The 16,815-nt window shown below is 40.3% G+C and overlaps 1 protein-coding gene across 1 annotated transcript; it reads left to right on the top strand.

Annotated features, from left to right (window-relative positions):
• The first annotated feature begins 709 nt into the window (after positions 1-709).
• LOC121866062 (probable glutamate receptor) lies at positions 710-11,849 on the top strand. The gene is made up of 10 exons (XM_042365658.1): positions 710-791; positions 1,333-1,410; positions 5,008-5,166; positions 6,579-6,669; positions 7,593-7,896; positions 8,282-8,499; positions 9,040-9,220; positions 9,477-9,576; positions 10,007-10,136; positions 10,717-11,849. The coding sequence occupies exons 1-10, from the start codon at positions 763-765 to the stop codon at positions 10,978-10,980; spliced, it is 1,554 nt and encodes a 517-aa protein (XP_042221592.1). The 5' UTR covers positions 710-762; the 3' UTR covers positions 10,981-11,849.
• The last annotated feature ends 4,966 nt before the right edge of the window (positions 11,850-16,815 follow it).

Below are 16,815 nucleotides of genomic sequence, written 5' to 3' on the forward strand. Positions count from 1 at the left end.
AATACTGTTGAAAACATAGGAGGGAAATGGAAATGGAAGATACATTGTAAAGGCAGAAGGCAATCAAAATGTAGGGGGCACTAAGAATGTAAGGGGCTGCCAAATGTAGGACACTGAAGATGTAAGGGTTTCTGAAAATTGAGGAATGAAGCACAGGAAATGTAAGGGGGTATGCTGACATGTATAAAGGCATTAAAATTTTTGGAGGTTGTGTGAGCAATTAAGTTGTTCGTGGGAACACTAAAATGCAGAGAGTAAATGCAAAAGTTGGCACATTTGGAAGGGAAAAAGCAATGCTGAATTTCCCTGAGCAAAAAAGTTTTTTTTCTCTGAAGATGAGATTTTGTACTGTATTCCGTGTGGTTTCGATTTTTGCATATGTATTATTTACATTTCCTTATTGAAACTTATTTGTATTATGACTTTTATGTGTGACAATGACATGTGTATAAAGACAGCTGTTAAATGTTAAATGATTCTGTTTGCTGAGAAACATTCAGTGAAATTCTTAATACACTGTATACTTCTCGGAGTACAGAAAGCTATACTACATCATAATTTGCAACTTGTATGTATCTTATAAGCAGAACAACAAAAATAAAATTCGTTATAAAAAAATAGAAAGAAAACGTGCGGAATTCTAACGTCACATAGGTCCACGGAAAAACGGCACTACGGCAGCCTCGGTCAACAGCGGTCAGCAGTGCGTCGTGCTAGTCATAACTGTGAGACGGTGGTTGTTGTGAAGTGCACAGGGTGTGGATGGATTTCTCGCAGTCTCCACAACACAGGTAACCAAGTTGCTGGCGCTCACATACTTATTACTTGGGTCTTGTTATGAAACTGTCTTGGTAAATGATAAGCATCGTTAACTTTAAATTCCGGCTTTGTGGAAGTATCCGGCAGATTGAAAACTTCGATAGTAAAGAAAACACAGCTGTTATTGTTTCAGAAATGGACACATTTAATCAAATAAAGAACTGACACTTCAATCAAGTGTCAAACTGTGAAAGGTACTAGCAGTAACAATTTCAATTTATCGTAACAACTGCATTAATGATAGTTGACTAAACCACACTAAGGTAATATTGAGTTATCCAATTAGGTTTTAGACCGGAATTTTATTAATTTTAAGGGATTAATTTTTTTTGTTACTGACAAGGTAACAACAAATACAAAAAAAAGAAGTAAAAACACCGGAAATTTTTGTTTTTTATTACCGTATTTGTTTCTTAAGGCCACTAAAAACAGCATTCCTCGGACATGAACAAATTCTCCCTGCGTGGGGGGGTCCAGGTGACGTTACCTTTCATCTGTCTTTCACGACCCTAGGATGGTGCGGCCACTACTGGAGGTTCTCAACTCGTCCAATATCCTTCAAGCCATCTCAGACAATCCTGCCAACTTCAGGTATGTCTCATTTGTCATTTATTTATTTTTTAAGTTGCTTCAAAACATTCAAGAGTCAATAAAAGGTGAAATTCATTTATGTTTAGATACATACTGTTGCACTGGCCCCAGAGTGTAAAGGAGTGCACAACGATAACGCTCATAACTCACTATTATGTCAAGGGTTCGAGCCTTGGCCTGGACACACGTGAGAAGGGTGTTATTCAGTGTGCCCTACCAAACACCACAGGTTTCCCGGTCCCCTCCTGTACAAACATTGGATAGACCGCCCAAACGGCTAGTAAGGTGATAAGTGGTGAATATGATATTAAAATGTCTGATTTGAATGAGCTCACACTCAATCCCCCCACACTCACACTTTTGCAGGTTATTCCACGAGTACTCTGACTAAAAAAAAAGTTTGCCCAGACATTTTTCTGAACTTGTGGCTTCTGTCACTTCATTCACTTAGCGGACGAAGTTAAGTAAAGAAAGTAACACGCACGAGCCAGATAACGTAATATAATGCAATACATTCATGTTGACTTTCTTAATTTATTGATTTGGGGAGGAAATATTTTATATTTTTATTTCACAACTGTATTTACCTTTGTTTTTTCTCGGACATTGTGGAGTAATTTACATTTTCGAGGAAGAACAGTCAACATTGCATACGCGAGCTGATAGTGTTCCCCTGTTGTCATGTACTGAGACAATATGTATCGCTGACATTAAAAACTTATTACTCGTCTTCAGTAAAGCGCGTAACTAGTTTCTTAATTACACTAATCTATCAGCAATTAAAACTTATAAGAGATTCAACTCCCAATTAGCGGAATGTCTACCGTAGTGTAGGAGAGCAAAAAATTCTCACCTGCTTTAGGTACGAAACGCGTTTATTTCGATCGTAATTTTTGTTCCCCGCTTTCATGTGCCGTGTTGGATGTGTTGGCTATCATGGTTTGGCCTTCTAGTCCAACAGTTGTTCTGTTAATGGATGCCTCTTATGTTTGTATATAATAACAGGGGGGTCAGTTTACCACACTTGGATTGGCTGATCTCAGAGTCATCACTATCGTATTTTCTTGTGTTTACCTCCCGTTGTTGAGCCTTCACACGCACCATGAATTAAAAACTAGGCTTGGACAATTTCCTGGTACAGTAGTAGTACAAACACTCAGTGTAAGTATTGCTTGAAAATAACTGACACAGCTAATAGTAATTGTAACAAACAGTTAATAGTCGGGTGACCCACGCGCTGAAGTCTCATTTTATCCTTTTTTAGTCTGTTTTCTAACGCTGTTCGCATACGAAATATTAAAACATGGGAGCATAAAAGTTAAAGCCAATAGATGGGTAACTGTAAGAGAGTAACACTACAGTAACAACAAAAACTGATCGATTGGCCAAAAATCCCCCAGAAACAAGTAGTGTACACGCCTCCTCACTCCACCATGCCATGAACAAAATTTGGTGCCCCCCCCCCCTAAAGTAAATCCTAAACCACTTGGTCATTATTATATCCAAAATTCAGTTTCCGATCTCAATAAGTGTCTGAGATTATCACCCGGACAAGCGAGCGGAAAAGAAAACAACAGACAGACAACTGGATCAACAACCACTAAGTACACACAGCTCCTGGAAACGGAATGGGGCACCAGGGGGAGGGAAGGGTGGGTGATAGTTGTGGTACGCGATATTCACTTCACTTGTTCTTCCACTTGCTTACATCGTGTACCAGCGAGTCACTGGTACACTGGCAGTGACCTTCTTCCCTGAAAACTATCTGGAGAATTTATCGAAGTTTCTTAATACTACTACTACCTTCTTCTTTTTCTTCTATTTTGATGCTTTATTAAAAATAAAAATAAAATATATATACTGTTTAGCCTCAAACATTAAATAAGAATTGGAAGTGTAGTTAAAAAATATGAGTTTAGTCTTGACAAAGAAATGTAAAAACTCGACCTTGTTCAAACACATGAGTAATCCATTCTATATGTGGATAAATACCTGCTGCTTGCGTGCGTCTGAGGTACTAAACTACCAGAATTACTCGACTATTCACGTGATAACTAAGGAGTTTTTTTTGTACCTTATCTGACTTTTTTTTTCTTTTCTTTTTTAGTATTCTCGCGTGTGTGAGTGTGTGTATCTGGGTGTAATTTTCATCGGGTGGGTGGAATGGGGAAGTGAATGTTTCAAGCAACCCCGTAAAATAGGATAGCACCAACGTCTCTACAATTACTGTATCCGTCGTCAGAAAATGGGGAAAGGAAGTAATAAAAATAAATCACTCAAAAAGGAAGAACGGTTATAACAAATTCAGCATCATGATATATACAGAAATATTACACGACAATCATTCGTACCTAAGTAAGGGTTCCAGTCTGTACTACAATGGTAAAGGGGTCGTAACTCTGGGTTGGGGAAGCCACGAGTCCAGAAAACTGAGGGCAAACTTTTTCGGAGTGAGAATTGTGAGCACTTGGAACAATCTGCCAGAGAGCGTTGTGATGGCACCGAGTGTGAGCTCATTCAAAGCCAGACTTGACCAACATTGGAGCAGGTTCCGATATATTCGGGAGCCAGTATCTGCCAACAGTGCGTATCAGAGACGTGGCCGACCGCCCAAGCGGCGAACGTGCCGATCAGTGGCGAAGAGGATAAAAGACAAAAGTAAAAAGGTAAACTCGTCGGTGCAATGAACCTCATACAACTGCACAAACTCTCTAGTCAACGGTTTGTTTATTGGAAGGCGATACTTATTTTAATTTTAACTAATTTGCGTTGATTATTCTATAATTACTTAACAAGCAAACATATTTCACTATTCTTTTGAAGAGTTTACTTTCCTAATCATTTTAATCAATAACTATTCAACGCCGAATTATATCAGCAATGGCTGGGAAGGTGCCAATTACTTGCTATTATTTATATATTCGCTTAAGTTATTCTACTTCCATTACCATTTATGTAATACATTTCTTAAAATAAATCTTCTCTATTATCTTCATATCCTACAATTATCAGTCGTCTATCATGAACTTTATCTGACATCATAGCACTGTCTAATTATAGAGAAAAAAGGCTAGGCTTTTATTTGAACAATGTTGATGTATTCCATATTGTTAATAATATAATATACAGCAACAAGAGTTTTTTTTTTTAAAAATCACATTTTCTAGTTCACTTGCTAAGACTAACTACCACATTTTTTTAATTCTACGTGTTTAAATCTTAAGTTTATAAGAAAGCAAGGGCAAAAATTCAGTCTTGGCACTAAATTAATCAAATAATGAAATTGGCCATAACACATTAAGCTAGTGGCAGTGTTTCATAATAAGAAAATCTGGCAGTCGAATGATGGTGATAGTGGTGGTGGTGAGAAGGTAGTGGTGGTGGTGAGAAGGTAGTGATGGTAGTAGTAAGAGGGTGGTGGTGGTGGTAGCCAGAGAGTAGTGAAGGGAGTTAGTGATACTGGAGTTACTGTATATTTATAATGGCGTTAGAAAGAATTCGTGGTATTAGCCGGTATTAACGGTGATAATTGTGAAATGTTGCCTCACACCTCCACACTGATTAGGGATTAAATAATTCATCTTTGATTTTGGACAGATTCCCTAAAGGCGCGTCGGTAGTGGTGGCTGTTGAGGACTGGAGACCACACGCCTTCGTCGACGTGGTGGAAGATGGGGGACCTGGACGCCCCTCTTTCACGCTGAAGGGTCCTATGATGCAGCTCCTCAACACACTCTCAACTTCTTTAAATTTCACGTGAGTGTTCCTGCTTCCTCTTACTCCAGTTAATCCTAAAACATTCCACTGCAACCTTTTCGTCTCCCTGCAAATGTTTTCATAATATGCTCACGTTCTTTTGTTCAAGACTCGAATAGTACTCGCAAGAATGGGATGGGAGGGGATGGGAGACAATGAGGTTAAATCTTTAGGTAACGCTAATCCAATAGGCATGGTCAAAGTACATTTAGAATACCCGTCCATGAGGAAATAAAAAATAAGAATAAGTTGTAAGGAAATAGAAAGTTAAGAATGAACTGTGACGAAATAGAAAGTATCAATCTACCCCTTTGCACGCTCATGAATAGTATTCGTTACTTCGCAGAATGTATAATGAATACAATATTGTTTTATTAACTGACTGTTATCTTGTTTCTGCATCTTGTATATACTGAAAAAAATGTCAAACTTAAAGCAACCCTACTGAGTACAAGACAGCAATTGACGTGTGGCTAGCTGGATAGAACGATGTTATGGGTATAGTTTTTATATTCAACAAGGTCTAATAAGAGAGACTGAGGGTGTGTGTGTGAGAGAGAGAGAGAGAGAGAGAGAGAGAGGGAGAGGATGTATTTTTTACACTTTGACTGTCATGGCAGGAGCTGGGGATTTTGTATTTATTTATATCATTATCGATTATTAGTTAACACACACACACACTGTATAAACAAGGAAATAAAAGCAGTACAGTAATATTTTTATTCTGCGTAATAGTAGATGAAGTATAACAGAAAACGCCATAAAAACTGTTTCCAAGAAGTGACTAAGATCGTATTTCATGGTCTCAGCTTTGAGGTCAGGATATCAGTGTGTCAATGTTTACATGTGTACATTCGAGTGTGTGTGTGTGTTTGTGTTTGTGTTAGTGACCGGATTCTCAGAGGTTCAGGCAGTGGATTGTTATTCTCACTGGAAATGCAAGAACATAGAGAATTAACGCAGAGAATGCTTGAGAATCTGGCATTTTGAAAGTACATTTTTTTTTGGGGGGGAGGGGGAGTAGCGTCAGGATTATGTGAATAAAACATAATACCCTAGAGGCTAGAATATATAATTTTGGCGATATTAAAATTGTTGGAGAGGAGACAATGTTTTTAGTACGTTAGATACAACAGAGTGCACGCTAGATTATCCTCCATTGAACATAATAGACTTAATAGACTCGTGATTACAGGTGTTGGAAAGACGTCAATGATCCTTCAGACTTATGGCTTCTACTAACAGAGGTAATTGTGTGAGAAATATATAGCCTAAGATATCAAGAGGCTATATGGCCATCAGTGGTTTTGAGGTGACGAAGGTGATATTAATTAGAGTATTTCCTTTCTAACGCTGATTGTTATGATGGAATCTAAAACATCCCTTTTCTAAATTTTGCTTGGTCTTCGCAGGTACACGCTCGTAAGGCCGCCCGACGGTGCTTGGGGTGGCCGGCAAGCAAATGGCTCCTGGTCAGGCATGGTGGGCTTAGTCGCCAGAAAGGTGTGTATTGTTTCATTCTACCGGTAGAGGGGGTGGGCGAGGGCTTCTGACTACTGAAGGAGGGGTGACATGTTGGACTACTGAAGGGGGGGTGACATTTTGGACTACTGAAGGGGGGGTGACATGCTGGACTATTGGAGGGGGTGACATGCTGGATTTCTGAAGGAGGTGTGACAAGGAGGGTGACATGCTGGACTACTGAAAGACATGCTGGACTATTGACATGCTGGACTACTGAAGGAGGGGTGACATGCTGGACTACTGAAGGAGGGGTGACATGCTGGACTATTGAAGGAGGGGTGACATGCTGGATTTCTGAAGGAGGGGTGACATGCTGGACTACTGAAGGAGGGGTGACATGCTGGACTACTGAAGGAGGGGTGACATGCTGGACTACTGAAGAGGGGTGATAGGTCTGTTGGACTACTGCCTTAACTGTCCTATTACCTTTTAAAGGGGTCGGCACCTACGCGAGCTACACACCCCCCCCCCTTCCCTCCCAATTTAAAATGTGATTTGTTTATAGGATTTAGTATATACCTTGCCAGGAATTTGTCGGTGTTCCCCACATAGAATTGACAAACGTTTTCTGTTGGTCATTATTCAGTGTTTTCTTACTTATATTTGGTAGAGGGAATTTTTAGGTCATCTTGTCTGTTTCCCGTTTCATTTTTAGTTATTATTTTTTTTGTTCTGTTCGTACTGTACATATGTTAAGAAAAGGTGGGTGTTGGTGTCTGTTCACTTAGTTATCTACGTCTTTTCTGTACCTTTATTCATTATCAGTTTTTATATTCTCTTGTCTATATCTTCCATGCTAAAAAAAAAAAATAAGAGTTTTTCTTGGAATTTTAATGTTTTGTTGTTGTGAGTCGAGGAATGATAGACTTTTTATACAATGATACGTAATACCTGTGTCCCAGGATGTAGACATCGCTCTGGGGCCCTTTGTTGTGACAGAGAGCCGGGCTTCGGTGGTCGACTTCTCCCTGCCTTTGACCATGGATCATCTGAGGGTGATGAGCCTTAGTGGAGCACCTGAAATGGATCCCTGGGCATTCCTGTTGCCCCTCCGCCCAATGGTGTGGGTGGCCACGATAGCGACACTGTTGTTGGCGTGGGTTGCCACAGTGGTGATGTTGAAGCTCTGGCGGACCCCTGGACACACCTCTGGCTGGAATCCCTTCAGGCTTTTGTTTGAACATTTACGAGTACTCCTGCAGCAGAGTGAGCCTCCATGTGTGTGTGTGTGTGTGTGTGTGTGTGTGTGTCAATATTGTAAGTAACATTTTATTGATATTCGTCAATCCTAAATAGAAGTGAAAGTCTTGCAAAAAATATTCTTGAAGTTAAGGAGAGAAGACTGTAGACAACTTTTTAATTGTTGTTTGTTATCACAGAGATGTGGTGTAGACAGTCAAAGAAGAGACGAAAGTAAATGAAAATAAATCGTTAAGTCCAGAGAGAGTAACTGCTGCAGACACATTGTTAATTCAGTATTTACATGGACTACGAACTCATATATTGTATACAATATAAACCATACATCCTGTAGACGAAATATAATTGTGTAATGTGTGTGCAAATTTGTAACTATTATTCACGTTCATAGACAGCGAATTGGGCAATTGTCGTGGTTGGGAGAGGCTGGTGTTTGCGTCGTGGTTGTTGGTGACGAATGTGTTGATGTGGAGTTACAGCGGGAACCTCATGTCCCTCCTGGCGGTGCGCTACGTGCCTCACCCCATACAAACCCTCGCAGATCTCATCACTCATCCTTCACTTGTCGCCATCCTTGAGGCCAACACCGCCTACACCCAGCTCCTCAGGGTACGTTTGCTCATTAAATCGGGCTTCCAGATTCTTAAAAAAAAATTTTTTTTAAATTTCCTTCCTCTACCTAAGGATACGAGAATTCATATAACTCTAGTCTCAAGGAAGTTTCAATAGAATGTCGATGCTATTTTCAGTGTTTTTATTCTGATAGGTGAGTCAGACACGTCTTTACATCACCACCCACTACTTGAAGAAGCTCACACTTGGTGCCGTCATTTCATTCTTCGGCAGGTTATACACAGCTCTTACTCCAGAAAAATTAGCCTTGACAGTTGAAGTTGTGACCTTTAGTGCAGGGCGGCCATTTGAGGTCTTTATAGAGCTATTAAATCGACACTCATCCAAGTATAATATAAACTAGACGATTGAAGTTGTTGTAATCTCTTAGTTAGGGAGGTGTCTGAGTGCCGGCACCAGTAGATGGCCCTTCATGGCACCATCAGACATTTTCAATCAGAACAGCAGGTAGAGCAGTATTTGATGTGTTTGACAGGGCGTTGAGTATTACAGACTGAAGTGTTTTGTACCTTACAGGAAGTACAGGACGGGACATTCCATGACCTGGCCGCCCTAGAGGAGGCAAGTCGAATGATACACATCAAGGCTTATGACTTCAGCAGCGCCCTTCAGAGACTGCTGAGGGGAGGCAACCACGCCTTTATCATCGAGAACAGCTCCATCGAGAAGCTCATGGCCGAGGACTTATCTCGCACAGGTACACACAACTCCCTCCTCATTATCTACCACATTTTTTTCCTCAGGATTTAGCGGAAGAGATATGATTGTGGAGTTATTTTGTTATTGTCGTGTTGTATATGTGTCTGGTATAGGGCAGTCAGCCTTCAGACAAGTATGATATTTCCTTTTGTTCTTTTGTGTAATAGTATGTGTGTGTGTGTGTGTGTGTGTGTGTGTGAGGTACATTATATATATGATATGTGTTCCACTACATGTGTCAATCACCATAACAGGTCATTGTGATTTCTACAAGTCCACAGAGAGTTTCCTTCCGAGTTCCATGGGATTGATAGCCCAGAAAGACACTCCACTCCTGCCCGCCATCAACCAGAGGTCAGTCTATTGGTAACATGACTTAGATTTTGGTGATGGGGAATCTAAAGATGGGAGAGTCCAGTGTATGTTTTGGTTCCTCGTCATTAATATTTATAACACGAGTTTTTTTTTTAGTTTTTTTTATTTGTTGTCTTTTTAATACCTGAATCGTTGAGTTTATTCATACAATAGTTCTTTCTTAGTCACTTTTATGCCTTTAAATGTTATCTCAGAGAAGTAAACAATTTATGTTTCTGTCGAGTTATTTTACAATCAATTTTGGATAACATGAAGATTAACCAACCTAACCTAACCAAACCTGACCTAACCTAACCATCCAAGTAGCCTCATCTGTTGAAATCTACTTGAGGGGCGGAGGTTAAACTTGAGGTGATCCCTTCTAACACCTCTGAACACTTCATAAACTCCATGTTGTGTTGTCCTCCAGGATCCGGATGCTAACAGAGTCAGGGTTGTATGAGTACTGGGTGAGGAGCTCCACCCCTAACTCTTCTGTCTGTGCCCAACTGCCCTCCAGAATCACCGTCAAGGAACCTATTGGTTTCTTTAATATATGGGTAACTTCCTGAGCTGCCTTGGTGTGTGTGTGTGTGTGTGTGTGCGCGCGCGCTTATTTGCTGCTGCTGCTGCTTCTTCTTAATGTGTTTGTGAATTTGCTTGCTTGCATCATCGTTTTCTTTTTCTGCTTGCTTTCATCATCATCGTTTTCTTTGTCTTGCTTGCTTCATCATCATTTTATTTGCTTGCTTGCATCATTATCGTTTTATTTGCTTGCTTGCTTGCGTCATTATCGTTTTATTTGCTTGCTTGTTTGCTTGCTTGCGTATGTCTTCGTTATTTTCTCTGTCTGCTTGCTTGCATCATCATCGTTTTCTTTGCTTGCTTATGTCTTCGCCATTGAATATTTAACACTTGTAAAATATGAAGTTCAGTACAGTAAACTAGCTTAGCCTTTATCACTTATATAAAGAATATAATGAAACATCCATATAACGGACTAACCTCTCATCCATACAGTCCGTTAAATAAGATGCTTGTAATTAGTCTTGCATCTTCAGCTGCAGGGAACACCTCTCAGGCTGTCACTGTCACGAATAAAATTAATACGTATCTTTAGTTGTGTTGTCTCTCCTGCAGGGGTTGTTCATGGTCCTAGCCTCCGGATTAGTTCTCAGTACCGTCGTGTTTTACTTGGAGGTGCTGACTGTCAGGTGTAGCGGCGTCATCACCAGCAGCAGTACCACTACCACTACCAGGAAGAATACCAGAAGGGACGAGGACTCACCCACCAGCAGTAGTAGGGGGGTCCCTAGTAACACACTGCATCGTTCGCAACCACTTTCTCTTTCACGCCCTAAGGAAGTTTTATACTGTCTCAAGTCTCCACCAGTCACGAAGTAGAGAGATGGTTCAAAACTTAATAATTGAAGACATGAAAGATTCCGATAATAATGTAATTAAATAAATGGACATAGGTACTAAAACACTAAGTTATAATCTGAAAATTACGAGGGATATATTTCAGTCATTGAGTTGAGTGAAAAAGTCATACAGTCAGTCATCCGAAGGAAATTTTGATTTGAGGGGAGGAACTGTGGAGGGACTGAGACATGGAAGGATGAAACGCTGTTAGGTGTGTCATGTTGATCGGGGCCGGACTCTCAAAGATTCACACATTGATTTTTTTTCTTCTAACGGGTTAATTAAAGAAACACATCAACCTACGGTAGAGTACAAGTGGAAATTGATCTCTGATGCCACTTCCTCTGCTCTCCGTGTGTTGTAGCGTAAGTGGACCGGTTACACCTCCATACGTCTCCAGTCTCCGGAATAATTCAACGCCAAGTACAGTACATACAGTATATATCTTTGAGAACCCGGGCGCTGTATGGTACACCTCCACCTGAACGCTGCCATCACACAGGATCTGGCAGCTTAAAGGTAAACAGAAATGGAGACCAGTTATTGACTGAAGAACACTGAAACTCACCTGCAGTTCTGTGATATTATATGAATTTGACATGGGTTAGAAGATGCTAAAATAAGAATGATTAAAACAGAAAAGGTTTACATTTATGAACGATGACTATGCCAGTGACTTAAAAAAATGGCATAGGCTCGTGTGTGAATTAAGTCTTGCGGTGAAACACATTTTCTGTGTTTCAGGAAAATTGAAAATTTTAATATTTGTTGAATAATGTTTTTAAGAGATCTTTACTTCTTGATTCGTCCTTTTCGAGACCCATAGTCACCCTAGTCATTTTGTTCTTTATCTCTACACACGTCCTTGTATATTCTAATAAATATATTTATTGATAACTTAGATTTTTTACTTTAAACTTGGAATTTTGTTGGAAGTAGAATGAGATCGTTTCACAACACATCAGTCAAATGTCCGTTGGAATGTATGTCGCTGAACACCCAATTACAGCCATTGTCCCGAAAGTGTTGGTCATCGTGTTAAAAGTTTGTCATCATCTTACGGTTTAAGTCATCTTTTAAGGGTTTAATCATCTTCTTAAAGGGTTCAAGTCTTATTATTGTTGGTTGTCATCATTTTGGGGGTTTAAGTCGTCATTGTGGGGTTTAAGTCATCATTTTGGGGTTTAAGTCATTATTTCTAAGGGTTACACCATCTTTTTGAAGAGGTAAATGCTGAAAGTTAGTTAAAGATTGTGAAGGAGATTTTATGTAGTTAAAGCACTGAAAGATCTCAGCTCGCAGCTCACAGATTACGATTTTTTTCCTCGATTTTCAAACCTTTTTTACCAGCAAAGCCGACATAAACTATCTACATACCATTCAATATAAACTATTTCTATTTTGATTGTCTCATTGAACATGTATCAAATATCTCTCTCACTCCTTATATGAAGCGTAGAGTCTGAGAAACATGGATGCAGCTTCCCAAACCATCGTAAATATTCCCCTTTATCCTGTTTGTGAGTAAGAGAAGCTAGGTGTACTTAGGGTCGAGTCTAAGTGATATTAGGGCATCATTTTAGTCGTCAAATAGGCAAATTGGATATAAATAAATGAGACGGGTGTATTTTTATGGAAGGGGTATTTTTAGTACTGTAATATAACTTTTAACAACAAATACGTGACTTAACTACACGTTGCTGTAAAACATGATAAATTGGAGACGATTTTCCTTATACACGATTGGTAATTTAACGCAACACGAGAGCAGACGTTAAGCGCTGAGCGGGAGGGTGTTGGCAGCGCCTAGGACATCACACCAGGACAACACACTCTTAGCCTTGCCAACCTCGCCACCTCCTCCACCCCCCGGCCCCCTTGTCCTCCTTCCCTGATCCAACACAGTGCACACGTGCAAATATTCCCACCCACCCACACACACACGCACACACTCGTACCCACTCACACACACGCACACACACACATACACATACACGCACGCACAGTGCCAATGTATCCTGAAATACCTATTCTTAAAGGCGAGACATCTGGCTCCATAGTGTGTGTGTGTGTTTGTGTGTCTATCTGATTGGCATGTTATATATACAGTACCGTATAATTAGACTTAAAACACATTTATGCATCTGACATGACCTTGTTTATATTGGCTGCCATAGATATTGACTTATGCTGATACAAATGGTCCCCCCTTACTGATTAGTTAATGAAAAAGTTACATATATATATTTACCGATTTCCCCCTTAATGGTGAATGTTCTTTTGAATATATTTTTTTGAGATCTGTAAAGAGATTGATTTATACAGTGTTAAATGTCAAGTGTTGGTATCTTGAAGAATAACCACCCTAGTTTTTTTTCACCTAAAGATTAACCACGTTATTGAAGGGAGGGGGGGGGGAGAGGTTAGCGTTAGGGAGGTTAATTAATCTTTAGGTGAAATAAGTTGGTAAGGGGAGTCTTCAGGTTATCCCAAAGCTAGAATTATTGTTTGGTTTAATTTGTATTTTATAGTTTTTTTTTTCATATAGAAGTTTATCTGTTTTCTAGTAATATTAGTCTGTGAAGTTCTGTAACGGACACACATTTAACTTTTATGTGACCCAAATTCCTCTTTTCTGCAGCGGAAAGATATTATGTTGTGTAAATACGAGTAAACAACATTGCGTGTCTTATATTCAAGATGTGTAAGAACCCCAAGACCTAAAAAAAATGAATCGTGTAGTCGCTTAATCTGTGCCTGGGAGGGGTAATAGGGGGGGGGGTGGGGTTGGCAAATAGTGGTGGTGACGTCGTGGGGTGCTAGTGGGTGAGAAGAGGGAGGGGGGAGGATTGCCGAGGATCCGAGGTAGATGCGCCATCTATCAACTTTACACCTGTGAGGAGGCCATTCATGCCAAGAAAGCAAGACGGTGAGTCGACCAATAACAAGCAACCTTATCCATCGCACAACCAATCACCGTACAGCTCACACCTGAAAGAGAAATTGTGTTGAATGACCGAGTGTTTGGTGATTCACAACTTAATTCAGGTTAATTGGGGGTTACCTACAGGGTGAAAGAAATGGAAAATTTGGACTGACGAATTAGTTCCATGTAAATTTTTGCTGTACATAAAGGAAGCAAAAGCTGGTCCGTGATTGGTGCATTAGGTAAGTGGAGCTTAGGAAGCCCTGGCTATCATTGGTTGATCTAGTACGATCAGTGGTCGGTTATGTTCCCACAATCCTTTTATACCCTGCTCTTTACCTCTTTAATATCTTAGTCTTTGTTCCGTCCACTCCTGCAGCTTTGTATTCCCTCAGACTGGCTATCTATTTCTAGACAATGTTATCTCGTGGTGTCCGTTCAGCCCCTGAGGTGTACATCCTCTTGGGTACTTACACGATGTTCTCACTCAGGGTCAGGGTACGGATATCTGCTCTTTGCTTATCGTCCCCCAGGGTTGTTATCGCTATTCAGGGCGACCTTGTTGACTACATTTCTTGATTAGTCACATTTAGGGCTTGCTACATATTCAGTATACTTATGATTGACTATTTCTTCCACCGGTGTCATTTCCTTATGTTGGCCGTCTTGACAGTGGTTCCCTCATCTGGACTAGCCATCCTCTTTTTCTTGATGGGTTGAGAGAAGTGTTGTTCTCAGCTGTTTGTAGGGGAGTGTTGCTTGGTGTTCTCCTCGGAGACCTCCAAGCACCCAGACACTGTCCTTGTTGTGCTTGTATACAGGAAGTAGATTACCATTACCATCTAGTACTCAATCCTTGGCGTACACTTAGCTGATGCCTCTGATCATGCCGCCCGTATATAGGTTGCTACTTGTTCCCGAGTGACCTCGTCTGATTTCAGCAGGAACAGATAGACCAAAGTAGGGCAGTACTCAGAGATCTGTTTACATAGCTCATTAATGGTTAGCCAGTACTGTGAGCCTTCACAAAGAAGTCATATTCTGGGACAAAAATTGTAAATCGTTATTTCCCAGTAAGTTCTATCACCCGACTCGTCCTATTAGAGTATGAATAACTTCTCTACAACAACTAAACATCAGAACAGTAGTTGGATGGTTAAGTAAAGTAAACTATAACTTTATTTTACTCAGTTGCCAATAAAAGGGTTAAACAGGAGCATCAACTCACAGTGTTTTATAGTACTCGGTGAAGGTTCTGTACTGTGTGACGACAGGTTCCCATCCTCCACCCCGACAATACAGTAATCACCGCCCAAGACGTACTGGGAATACATCGGATCAAGTGTTCAAGGATCGACCCTCGAGTATTTCAGTCGCCACACCAAGTACGTTCTTCACCTTGATGAAATACCTAAGACGTTTGAGACTTTGTGGGATAAGTTCGGCGGCGGGGTCACTGGCCCGACCACAGTGTAGCGGGGAGGATGTGTCAAGACTGTTTATACATGAGCGAGTTTTTTTAAGCGTGTACATGACGGAAGCCATGCTTACTATGTCTCATTCGTGCAGTCTGAGGAGTGTATTAAAACCATTAAAACCTTACAGTGGCCTTGTGTATGTCGTGTATTTCTCATGGGTGTAGGACAAAAACCCCTAGGACAAAAGTCCCTCAGGAGAAGTAATAAGAATTTTTAAAATAATTATTATTTTTTTTACAGTTTATGAACGCTTCTCTAACCTAACCTAACCTAACCTTCGGGAATTCTGTTATAGTTATAAAGAAGAATACAAGGAATGTTTATTAAATCTGCAATGACGTATGTTTTGTCTACTGGGGTAATTACTCCCCTGACATTCCGTGACCTCACTGGGCCCTAGGGTCACCTCATTAAATACTGAATGAATATGAAGGTAAAATATGTCGTCCTTTTTCTTTTTTCTATTTATTTAATATTGTTCTATATCGAAATTGAAAGAGTTCTAATATTCTAATTATTTAAATTGTAATAATTTCATATTTAAATCTATATATTTTTTATATTTCTAATGAACCTCTCTTTAACATAAAAACAGGGAGCTTCTGTCCCATTTTGCACTTCTACTGAGGGGCTTTTGTCCTCGGGGGCTTTTGTCCGGGCCCCTTTTCTCATCTTGAAGGGTGAACAGAGACTGAGGAGGAGTGAGGAAACCCCTTGGGACAGCAGGCGTCCACCATAATCAGGTCACTAAGCCATTACCCAAACCTTTTTACCTGGTTACAAATTTTCTCAATGATAAAACTTTAAAATTTGTACATGCCATTACTCATATTCTTGGTAACTGATTCAGTAGGCAAAATGGGATTATGTTCTATAATTATTCCTATTAATAGTTAAATTGCAAGGTAAAATTAAGGAGGCATTAACTCAGCCAATGCAATGATATATACCTCTCTTAACAACAAACACATTATTGAATTCCTGACCTATCCTAACACAATATTAATGCTGTAATGCTGTTTGAGTGTAGCTACAAGATCCTTGCCCATCTGGTCCATATTTGTTGTACTTGGCAACCCATAACAACACATCAAATGAATACTTTCACAATGAGGCTTGTGTGGAATCTGCATTCTGTACCTATGGAGTAAAAGGGGAATTCTTTTACTGATAAGAACTAATGGGCGTTATGTGTGTATGATATAGAGAACGTCGCTCCCCTGGAAGTAAGAGATAAGGGGTGTTTTGTAAGAGGTGGGTGGGTTGGTGGGGACGTTTTCGTGGGGATGTAGAGGACACTCCCTGGAATTATGGTGAAAGAGGGCGTTCCCATGGGAGAGCAAGGGGGCGGGGCTGGGGTGACGTGCCCTTGGGGGGAGGCAGGTAGGCTACCTTAACTTGCTGGCCGTG

This window comes from Homarus americanus, unplaced genomic scaffold (genome assembly GCF_018991925.1).
Source record: "Homarus americanus isolate GMGI-L3 unplaced genomic scaffold, GMGI_Hamer_2.0 scaffold4854, whole genome shotgun sequence".
Taxonomy (NCBI): Eukaryota; Metazoa; Arthropoda; class Malacostraca; order Decapoda; family Nephropidae; genus Homarus; species Homarus americanus.

Bases quoted from the DNA above. Each gene is read 5' to 3' on its own strand.
- LOC121866062 (XM_042365658.1), top strand. From the start codon at position 763: ATGGATTTCTCGCAGTCTCCACAACACAG. The intron at 792-1,332 runs GTAACCAAGTTG...TCACGACCCTAG, and splicing joins TCGCAGTCTCCACAACACAG to GATGGTGCGGCCACTACTGG. The intron at 5,167-6,578 runs GTGAGTGTTCCT...TGGTCTTCGCAG, and splicing joins TCAACTTCTTTAAATTTCAC to GTACACGCTCGTAAGGCCGC.